Source organism: Ylistrum balloti, unplaced genomic scaffold, assembly GCF_031769215.1.
Source record: "Ylistrum balloti isolate Yb309-2 unplaced genomic scaffold, AGI_CSIRO_Ybal_v1 Utg370358, whole genome shotgun sequence".
In the NCBI taxonomy this organism is placed as follows: domain Eukaryota; kingdom Metazoa; phylum Mollusca; class Bivalvia; order Pectinida; family Pectinidae; genus Ylistrum; species Ylistrum balloti.
In genome coordinates, this window is record NW_026782254.1 from 694,676 (window position 1) to 707,099 (window position 12,424).

At 38.2% G+C, this 12,424-nt stretch overlaps 1 protein-coding gene across 1 annotated transcript in view; it reads right to left on the reverse strand.

Annotated features, from left to right (window-relative positions):
- The window catches only part of LOC132553825 (serine/threonine-protein kinase mig-15-like), a 47,866-nt gene that overhangs the window by 10,338 nt on the left and 25,104 nt on the right, over nt 1–12,424 (reverse strand). The window contains exons 7-10 of the mRNA XM_060218104.1: nt 8,687–8,750; nt 8,283–8,383; nt 7,358–7,507; nt 2,753–2,809 (exon numbers count right to left, since the gene is read on the reverse strand). Of these exons, the coding sequence (XP_060074087.1) occupies nt 2,753–2,809; nt 7,358–7,507; nt 8,283–8,383; nt 8,687–8,750 (372 nt within the window). The remainder of the gene's footprint in view (nt 1–2,752; nt 2,810–7,357; nt 7,508–8,282; nt 8,384–8,686; nt 8,751–12,424) is intronic.

A 12,424-nucleotide genomic window follows, 5' to 3' on the forward strand; every position in this document is an offset into this window, starting at 1 on the left:
CAAAGCCTAAATACACACACCCCAAGTATTACATACAAAGCCTAAATACACACACCCCAAGTATTACATACAAAGCCTAAATACACACACCCCAAGTATTACATACAAAGCTTAAATACACCCAAGTATTACATACAAAGCTTAAATACACACACCCCTAGTATTACATACAAAGCTTAAATACACACACCCCAAGTATTACATACAAAGCCTAAATACACACACCCCAAGTATTACATACAAAGCTTAAATACACACACATCCCAAGTATTACATACAAAGCCTAAATACACACACCCCAAGTATTACATACAAAGCCTAAATACACACACACCCCTAGTATTACATACAAAGCCTAAATACACCCAAGTATCACATACAAATCTTAAATACACACACCCCAAGTATTACATACAAAGCTTAAATACACACACACCCCACGTATTACATACAAAGCCTAAATACACACACACCCCAAGTATTACATACAAAGCTTAAATACACACACACCCCAAGTATTACATACAAAGCCTAAATACACACACCCCAAGTATTACATACAAAGCCTAAATACACCCAAGTATTACATACAAAGCTTAAATACACACACACCCCAAGTATTACATACAAAGCCTAAATACACACACCCCAAGTATTACATACAAAGCTTAAATACACACCCCCCAAACTTTACATATAAAGCTTAAATACACACACCCCACGTATTACATACAAAGCCTAAATACACACACCCCAAGTCTTACATACAAAGCCTAAATACACACACCCCAAGTATTACATACAAAGCTTAAATACACCCAAGTATTACATACAAAGCTTAAATACACACACCCCTAGTATTACATACAAAGCTTAAATACACACACCCCAAGTATTACATACAAAGCCTAAATACACACACCCCAAGTATTACATACAAAGCTTAAATACACACACACCCCAAGTATTACATACAAAGCCTAAATACACACACCCCAAGTATTACATACAAAGCCTAAATACACACACACCCCTAGTATTACATACAAAGCCTAAATACACCCAAGTATTACATACAGAGCTTAAATACACACACACCCCAAGTATTACATACAAAGCCTAAATACACACACCCCAAGTATTACATACAAAGCTTAAATACACACATCCCAAACTTTACATATAAAGCTTAAATACACACACCCCCAAGTATCACATACAAATCTTAAATACACACACCCCAAGTATTACATACAAAGCTTAAATACACACACACCCCACGTATTACATACAAAGCCTAAATACACACACCCCAAGTATTACATACAAAGCTTAAATACACACACCCAAAGTATTACATACAAAGCCTAAATACACACACTCCAAGTATTTCATACAAAGCTTAACTACACACACCCCTAGTATTACATACAAAGCCTAAATACACACACCCCTAGTATTACATACAAAGCCTAAATACACACACTCCAAGTATTTCATACAAAGCTTTAATACACACTCCAAGTATTACATTCAAACCTTAAATACACAAACACCCCAAGTATATCATACAAAGCCTAAATACACCCCCCTCCCCAAGTATTACATACAAAGCCTAAATACACAAACCCCAAGTATTTCATACCAAGCTATGAACTATCATTTTCTGATATTTTAAATGCTAACATTTTTTTTTTTTTTCATTTTTGAGTTTAAACAAAAAATAACCCTATGGAGTTTGAACATTCCAACAGACCCTAGTGCTGTTGTAACTAGGGTAACAGGGACATAAGGATATGGAGAGCATCAAACCCTGGTGCTGTTGTAACTAGGGTAACAGGGACATAAGGATATGGAGAGCATCAGACCCTGGTGCTGTTGTAACCAAGGTAGCAGGGACATAAGTATATGGAGAGCATCAGACCCTGGTGCTGTTGTAACTAAGGTAACAGGGACATAAGGATATGGAGAGCATCAGACCCTGGTGCTGTTGTAACTAGGGTAACAGGGACATAAGGATATGGAGAGCATCAGACCCTGGTGCTGTTGTAACTAGGGTAACAGGGACATAAGGATATGGAGAGCATCAGACCCTGGTGCTGTTGAACTAGGGTAACAGGGACATAAGGATATGGAGAGCATCAGACCCTGGTGCTGTTGTAACTAGGGTAACAGGGACATAAGGATATGGAGAGCATCAGACCCTGGTGCTGTTGTAACTAGGGTAACAGGGACATAAGGATATGGAGAGCATCAGACCCTGGTGCTGTTGTAACTAGGGTAACAGGGACATAAGGATATGGAGAGCATCAGACCCTGGTGCTGTTGAACTAGGGTAACAGGGACATAAGGATATGGAGAGCATCAGACCCTGGTGCTGTTGTAACTAAGGTAACAGGGACATAAGGATATGGAAAACATCAGCAAATTTGATCCAACATTTTAAATATAACCAAAGTGACAGATAAAACTGACAACTCAGGAAAAAGAACTGAATTCAAAGGATGGTATGGGTTCCCCTTTAAACCTTGCTCATGAAAATGATTGCAGCTATATGGGTATTCATCCTGATTTTCACTTCACATTATTCTGAAAGACTTGAAATAGCATATAAACTTTAATATCTATACCAAAATAGAATGCCAACCATTCACCAAGATAAGGAATAACCGTGCATCATTTTCATTTTCAAGTTTTGTATCCCTGGAGAAAACAAAATGGTAGCAAGCAACAGAGAGTACCAGCTATTTACCTGACTAAGATAGAAAGTGATACCCGTTTGTGCCGTGTTGTCATTGTTATGGCAAAACTACAGGGAAGACAAAACCATAATCACTAGTCAACATTGTTCCTTAATTACTATATCAGTAACATATGGTAACAGTGAAGTGTCTGTTCCTTCATCAGTGACACATGGTTACAGTGAAGTGTCTGTTCCTTCATCAGTGACACATGGTTACAGTGAAATGTCTGTTCCTTCATCAGTGACACATGGTTACAGTGAAGTGTCTGTTCCTTCATCAGTAACACATGGTTACAGTGAAGTGTCTGTTCCTTCATCAGTAACATATGGTAACAGTGAAGTGTCTGTTCCTTCATCAGTGACACATGTTACAGTGAAATGTCTGTTCCTTCATCAGTGACACATGGTTACAGTGAAGTGTCTGTTCCTTCATCAGTGACACATGGTTACAGTGAAGTGTCTGTTCCTTCATCAGTGACACATGGTTACAGTGAAGTGTCTGTTCCTTCATCAGTGACACATGGTTACAGTGAAGTGTCTGTTCCTTCATCAGTGACACATGGTAACATTGAAGTGTCTGTTCCTTCGTCAGTGACAAATGGTAACAGTGAAGTGTCTGTTCCTTCATCAGTGACACATGGTAACAGTGAAGTGTCTGTTCCTTCATCAGTGACACATGGTAACAGTGAAGTGTCTGTTCCTTCATCAGTAACACATGGTAATAGTGAAGTGTCTGTCCCTTCATCAGTGACACATGGTAACAGTGAAGTGTCTGTCCCTTCATCAGTGACACATGGTAACAGTGAAGTGTCTGTGCCTTCAACAGTGACACATGGTTACAGTGAAGTGTCTGTTCCTTCATCAGTAACACATGGTTACAGTGAAGTGTCTGTTCCTTCATCAGTAACACATGGTAACAGTGAAGTTTCCAATATATTTTTGTCCATTTTTGTCACTTGGTTTTAACATAAAGAGATCTTTGAAGACTAATACAGTTGACATAGTAACCAACACACCCTTGACTTAACCATCAATTATTATCAAATTTGGTTAATATCACACATCTCTTTTCCATAAGGCATTTTCAAATTGGTTCCCATAGTGCCTGTATATTTATTACTTAGAAAATATATGACAACAAAAAAGAGACAAAAGTGCTATGAATACACTAGATGACACAACCTTCATCAATGACCACAAAGTTCTTGCCATGGTGTGAATGTGAATCATATCTGTAAAAGCACATTCACTAGCACACGCATACACAGTGATAACTATATACCCTGTGGGGGTACAAATATTGAAATGACCATGGAACAGAGAGAGTTTTGATAAATATCTGCCATATAGGAAACTCAGAATAACACCCTACCCCCAACCCCATCCACCCACTAAATACACAATACAGCCACTATTTAAATTTTCCATCTCTTCATCCTTCTGTAACACCTTACCCCAAACCCCATCCTCCAACTGAATACACAATACAGCCACTATTTAACTTCTCCATCTCTTCATCCTTCTGCAACACCCTACCCCCAACCCCATCCACCCACTAAATACACAATACAGCCATTATTTCCATCCCTTCCTCCTTCTGTAACACCCTCCATCCTTCTGTAACACCCTACCCCCCCAACCCCATCCACCCACTAAATACACAATACAGCCATTATTTCCATCTCTTCCTCCTTCTGTAACACCCTACCCCCAACCCCATCCACCCACTAAATACACAATACAGCCATTATTTCCATCTCTTCCTCCTTCTGTAACACCCTACCCCCAACCCCATCCACCCACTAAATACACAATACAGCCACTATTTAAATTTTCCATCTCTTCCTTCTTTTGTAACACCCTACCCCCAACCCCATCCACCCACTAAATACACAATACAGCCATTATTTCCATCCCTTCCTCCTTCTGTAACACCCTACCCCCAACCCCATCCACCCACTAAATACACAATACAGCCACTATTTAAATTCTCCATCTCTTCATCCTTCTGTAACACCCTACCCCCACCCCATCCACCCACTAAATACACAATACAGCCACTATTCAAAATTCTCCATATCTTTCTCCTTCTGTTTCAACCTATGTCTGCTCCTTAATTTCAATTGAAAATGAAAACAAATTCACCAAAGCATTCACACACAAATAAAAGTGAGAAAGGCTACGATAGAGACCACAACAAAGAGACAGTAAAAAGGCTGAAATCATTAGTAGTAAACTCTATATTTTAAAAACACTTTTATAAACCACAAAAGTATTAGTTAAAAAGTTTTCTGATCTCAGATGTGTGACTTTCTGGTATTTCATATACGAAAGCATGTTATATAGAATTCACTTCATTTACAGTATTTAACCACCAATAAGCCCTATTTCTCCATATTGATGTAAACCCTCTGTGTAGATCTGTGTAGATGTAAACCCTCTGTGTAGATGTAAACCCTCTGTATAGATGTAAACCCTCTGTATAGATGTAAACCCTCTGTGTAGATCTGTGTAGATGTTAACCCTCTGTGTAGATGTTAACCCTCTGTGTAGATGTAAACCCTCTGTATAGATGTAAACCCTGTGTAGATGTAAACCCTCTGTATAGATGTTAACCCTCTGTATAGATGTAAACCATCTGTATAGATGTTAACCCTCTGTATAGATGTTAACCCTCTGTATAGATGTAAACCTGCTGTATAGATGTAAACCCTCTGTATAAATGTAAACCCTCTGTGTAGATGTAAACCCTCTGTGTAGATGTAAACCCTCTGTGTAGATGTAAACCCTCTGTATAGATGTAAACCCTCTGTATAGATGTAAACCCTCTGTATAGATGTTAACCCTCTGTATAGATGTAAACACTCTGTATAGATGTAAACTCTCTGTATAGATGTAAACTCTCTGTATAGATGTAAACTCTTTGTGTAGCTGTACCCTCTGTATAGATGTAAACCCTCTGTATAGATGTAAACTCTCTGTGTAGATGTAAACCCTCTGTATAGATGTAAACCCTGTGTAGATGTAAACCCTCTGTATATATATTAACCCTCTGTATAGATGTAAACCATCTGTATAGATGTTAACCCTCTGTATAGATGTTAACCCTCTGTATAGATGTAAACCCTCTGTATAGATGTAAACCCTCTGTAGAGATGTAAAGCCACTGTGTAGATGTAAACCCTCTGTGTAGATGTAAACCCTCTGTATAGATGTAAACCCTGTGTAGATGTAAACCCTCTGTATAGATGTAAACCCTGTATAGATGTAAACCTGCTGTATAGATGTAAACCCTCTGTATAAATGTAAACCCTCTGTGTAGATGTAAACTCTCTGTGTAGATGTAAACCCTCTGTGTAGATGTAAACCCTCTGTGTAGATGTAAACCCTCTGTATAGATGTAAACCCTCTGTATAGACGTTAACCCTCTGTATAGATGTAAACACTCTGTATAGATGTAAACTCTCTGTATAGATGTAAACTCTCTGTATAGATGTAAACTCTCTGTGTAGCTGTACCCTCTGTATAGATGTAAACCCTCTGTATAGATGTAAACTCTCTGTATAGATGTAAACTCTCTGTGTAGATGTAAACCCTCTGTATAGATGTAAACACTCTGTATAGATGTTAACCCTCTGTATAGATGTAAACCCTCTGTATAGATGTAAACCCTCTGTATAGATGTAAACCCTCTGTATAGATGTAAACCCTCTGTATAGATGTAAACCCTCTGTATAGATGTAAACCCTCTGTATAGATGTAAACCCTCTGTATAGATGTAAAGCCACTGTGTAGATGTAAACCCTCTGTGTAGATGTATACCCTCTGTATAGATGTAAACCCTCTGTATAGATGTAAACGCTATGTGTAGATGTAAACCCTCTGTATAGATGTAAACCCTCTGTATAGATGTATACCCTCTGTATAGATGTAAACCCTCTGTATAGATGTAAACCCGCTGTATAGATGTAAACGCTCTGTATAGATGTAAACCCTCTGTATAGATGTAAACCCTCTGTGTAGATGTAAACTCTCTGTGTAGATGTAAACCCTCTGTGTAGATGTAAACCCTCTGTGTAGATGTAAACCCTCTGTATAGATGTAAACCCTCTGTGTAGATGTAAACCCTCTGTATAGATGTAAACCCTCTGTGTAGATGTAAACCCTCTGTGTAGATGTAAACCCTCTGTGTAGATGTAAACCCTCTGTATAGATGTAAACCCTCTGTATAGATGTAAACCCTCTGTATAGATGTAAACCCTCCACGTAAATTTAACCTTCTGTGTAGATATAAAACCCTTTCCAATTTTTTTGTAATTACAAAGGATGGGTATTCACACTGCATGCAATGTTAAGCCACATTCAAGAAATGCCAATCTCAGTCATCTCAGTCAGGTCCAGAAAAGATGGCATTTTAAGACGCTTGTCCTCACCAACCTAAGTCTTGGTAAACCTTCCTTCACTAAATGAAGTGGGCTTATTTATGGTCAAATAGTATTACGCCTGACTTGTGATCAGTATTAATATTCAATATCAAACCACAAAGAAAACACACACATTACTAAGATTGTTGTCAGTAAAAATGTTCATAAAAATGTCCAGTGTTATACTTACATGGGAAGGAATGTATAGATCGAAGGAGGAAGTTGTATCAACATCGATGGCATGGAAACCGGAATTTGACCCATAAAGAACCTTTAACCTCTGACCTTCCTCCACTGTCAGATCTACCAGTAGGGGTCTGTGGACTAGATCACTGAAAGACTAAGAAAAGATGTATTGTAAAGCTTCTTTCTTGTACTCCTTTTCCAGTTTTTTTCCAGGTTTACTATCAGAATTTGCAGGTGGTTTTGCTTACATTCAATCATGCATGTGCAGAAACACAGGGCCTAATATTGCTCACCTGGTTAAGTTTGCTGAAACTGATTAATTTACACTGAAACTAGGGAACCTAAAGAGCAAATATCAGGATTCTGGGAATTTTGCTCTCATTCATTAAAATAACTGTTTGAAGTTTTGATAAGATTTGACTCCTCCGACTTTTTGACTTTCCATGAACCTACCAAACAAAAATTACAATTCTTGGCCGATCAGGTAGAAGTTATCTAAAAGTTCAGTAAACTTGTGACATTGAATATGGGTCATCATGTAGCCATTCCATTTTGCAACTTTTTCTGGCTTCACAACTGAATCCTGCCAGCAAAACAGGAAATTTGGACTGTTGATTCTAATTCAATCTGAACCATGTGAATTTGAATATGGGTCAAATTCATTTCTTTTCCCAGACGTTGTAAGACTTATCTCCAAGTATATCATGAATATAGAACTTTCGGTTTAAGACAAAAAACATTTTTACGGAAAAAACTGAAAAAAGGCTGTAACAGATGGACATCACAGTACAGCATTAAAGCTCACTTGGTCCTTTAGGCCGTATGACCTATACATGGAAGGACATATCACCCAGCATGGATTTATCATCTGAAGAGTACATTAACAAAATTCATTTCAGAATGAAATGTTTGACAGTATGATGTCTTACCTTAAATGCCATAAACTTGTGGTATGGTTTAGGTGCCCAGGCATAGATCTCTATGCTTTCTTGAAGGGCTATGACAAGGAACTTTATTTTCTCATATTTCACTGAAAAAGAAAACCACAAATAAAAGATTAATTAATATCTCTGCTGTTCCCTGACGGAATTATTTTCTATTGTTCACAGCCATTGTTCTCCGTGTAATAATATTGTGTTTGTTTTATATATTGTTGTGTGGTATCTTTGCATCCTTTCATTAAACCTTGCCACTTTCATCATCATATTTCAATCTAGACCTCCCCAATTCCAGGGCTGATCCACGCCATTTTTATCATTATTTACAGCCAGATCTCCCCAATTCAGGACAAATTCTTTATTGTATTACCCTTTCAATGCTGATCAATCCTTACCAATTTTAAAGTGCACACAGCCTTCTAAATCTCCAACATTCACAAAACCACTTCTCTTGTCATTCTGAAAAATGGTGAAAACATGATACAATTAATTCAGTAAAACGTCAGAATCTAAAATCCCCCAGAGATCATTCTAAGGTGGAGCTGGAGGAGTGTTTCGAAAATGTTACCACAATATGGATTCAGATCCTATTTCACCGACTTTAACGAAACCTGTACAACTACAGCTATTCTAGACAATTAATCTGAGCCCCAACTAAAATACATGTTGTGTCAAGTGTTCTGAATCAGTGAGGTGTTATAAATTACTACTGGGTGTAATTGCACTTTGTGATAAATGATCTCCATCCCGCTGTGCCAACACACCATACCATCAATTTTCTTTCCCTTACTTCGATCTAGAGTCACCAACATAACAAATTAAAATTACAACATTTATCAACAAACGTAAATCAGAGCAAAATGTTACAGTAAGGAAACATCTCACACAATTTCTAACATACTGCCAAAATCGATGATTTACAACAAGTCTCTACAGAATAACTACCACGTATTTGTTTCACTGAAAATCGAGCAACTTGCCAAGATTCCCTTATTTAGCAGAGAAATCTTTTTCACCTTCATCGAACTCTCACATTTATGTGGGGGACCTGGCATTACAAGCTATTCTGTTCAACAATAAAACATAACAAGTAATGCTCTTTCACTTAATTTTACCGATCTGTTCATAAAAAACTAATAATTTGAAAATGTTGAACAGTGTCACATAGAGAAATTCTAGTACAGAATACACTGTTATAAAGAGACCTCATTGTGTGTATTCAGATACTGACTGGACCTATTGTACTTGCTCCTAATTATGACATGATGCTATCACAATGCTCCTTGTCCATCATGAATGTCCAGTTTGATCACTCAATTTGTTTTGGGACACTTGTCTTTATAGAGCTCTGATATAAAGCTCATAACAAATTTCAAAATGATTTCCAAACCATTATACAAACTTGATTCCCCTTCACCAATGGACCAAATTTGGGCACAATCTAATTATTTCTACAGAAGAGGTAAAATTTTCAAGAGGACCCCCCCCTCCTAAGGGGGATCAAGACCCATAGTTTATACAAAACTGAGTCTCCTTCACCCAAGAAAGCTTCAGACCAAATTTTGGAAAATCCAATTATTCCTACAGGGGAAAAAGGACTTGTAAAATTCACTTTTTGGGAATCGCCCTCAAACCACAGGGTCTATCCTCTTTACTCATAGATACCTCAGATCAAATGTGACTAACAAATTTATAGTAAGCTCAATGGCCCTTTGAACCTGGTGAGTTAAAAACAACCAACATATATTTTTTCCACTTTTTAAAAGTTTATCTCATTTTAAACACACTTGCCCACTAGACTAAGGAGTGTTAGATATCATTGTCTTCTATGTCTTTGTGAGGTTAGTACTTGGATTTGTACTGGTAGATACAAGTAGGGCCTGCATAAATATCAAACCCTAACTTTATAAGTTTGTTTTACACAACTGCCTGTTAATCTTAAAGAAAAATTGGGAAGAGATTTTAGTTGTATGAAGGGGACTTCTTTGCAGCAAAATATAAGGGGCTGGTACTGGCTTTGATGAGGCCATAATTAGGTCATTATGAGTTTGGCACTTGTCTTCATGAGGTTAGCCCTTATTTAGGTTGTCACTGGCTTTGTGAAGCTTGTTTTTGAGTCTGTTAGTGGTCCATGTAAGGTAAGGTTTTACAGGTGAAAATCTTACAGGCCTTGATGAGGCTTGACTTTGAAAGACTTTTACAGGGCTTCGTGAGTATAAGAGAATTTTACAGGGCTTTGTGAGGCTTATACTGGCCTTTAAGAGAATTTTACAGGGCTTTGTGAGGCTTATACTGGCCTTTAAGAGAATTTTACAGGGCTTTGTGAGGCTTATACTGGCCTTTAAGAGAATTTTACAGGGCTTTGTGAGGCTTATACTGGCCTTTAAGAGAATTTTACAGGGCTTTGTGAGGCTTATACTGGCCTTTAAGAGACTTTTACAGGGCTTTGTGAGGCTTATACTGGCCTTTAAGAGAATTTTACAGGGCTTTGTGAGGATTATACTGGCCTTTAAGAGACTTTTACAGGGCTTTGTGAGGCTTATACTGGCCTTTAAGAGAATTTTACAGGGCTTTGTGAGGCTTATACTGGCCTTTAAGAGAATTTTACAGGGCTTTGTGAGGCTTATACTGGCCTTTAAGAGAATTTTACAGGGCTTTGTGAGGCTTATACTGGCCTTTAAGAGACTTTTACAGGGCTTTGTGAGGCTTATACTGGCCTTTAAGAGACTTTTACAGGGCTTTGTGAGGATTATACTGGCCTTTAAGAGAATTTTACAGGGCTTTGTGAGGCTTATACTGGCCTTTAAGAGAATTTTACAGGGCTTTGTGAGGCTTATACTGGCCTTTAAGAGACTTTTACAGGGCTTTGTGAGGCTTATACTGGCCTTTAAGAGACTTTTACAGGGCTTTGTGAGGATTATACTGGCCTTTAAGAGAATTTTACAGGGCTTTGTGAGGCTTATACTGGCCTTTAAGAGAATTTTACAGGGCTTTGTGAGGCTTATACTGGCCTTTAAGAGAATTTTACAGGGCTTTGTGAGGCTTATACTGGCCTTTAAGAGACTTTTACAGGGCTTTGTGAGGCTTATACTGGCCTTTAAGAGAATTTTACAGGGCTTTGTGAGGCTTATACTGGCCTTTAAGAGAATTTTACAGGGCTTTGTGAGGCTTATACTGGCCTTTAAGAGAATTTTACAGGGCTTTGTGAGGCTTATACTGGCCTTTAAGAGAATTTTACAGGGCTTTGTGAGGCTTATACTGGCCTTTAAGAGAATTTTACAGGGCTTTGTGAGGCTTATACTGGCCTTTAAGAGACTTTTACAGGGCTTTGTGAGGCTTATACTGGCCTTTAAGAGAATTTTACAGGGCTTTGTGAGGCTTATACTGGCCTTTAAGAGACTTTTACAGGGCTTTGTGAGGCTTATACTGGCCTTTAAGAGAATTTTACAGGGCTTTGTGAGGCTTATACTGGCCTTTAAGAGACTTTTACAGGGCTTTGTGAGGCTTATACTGGCCTTTAAGAGAATTTTACAGGGCTTTGTGAGGCTTATACTGGCCTTTAAGAGAATTTTACAGGGCTTTGTGAGGATTATACTGGCCTTTAAGAGAATTTTACAGGGCTTTGTGAGGCTTATACTGGCCTTTAAGAGAATTTTACAGGGCTTTGTGAGGATTATACTGGCCTTTAAGAGAATTTTACAGGGCTTTGTGAGGCTTATACTGGCCTTTAAGAGAATTTTACAGGGCTTTGTGAGGCTTATACTGGCCTTTAAGAGAATTTTACAGGGCTTTGTGAGGCTTATACTGGCCTTTAAGAGAATTTTACAGGGCTTTGTGAGGATTATACTGGCCTTTAAGAGAATTTTACAGGGCTTTGTGAGGCTTATACTGGCCTTTAAGAGAATTTTACAGGGCTTTGTGAGGCTTATACTGGCCTTTAAGAGAATTTTACAGGGCTTTGTGAGGCTTATACTGGCCTTTAAGAGAATTTTACAGGGCTTTGTGAGGCTTATACTGGCCTTTAAGATAATTTTACAGGGCTTTGTGAGGCTTATACTGGCCTTTAAGAGAATTTTACAGGGCTTTGTGAGGCTTATACTGGCCTTTAAGAGAATTTTACAGGGCTTTGTGAG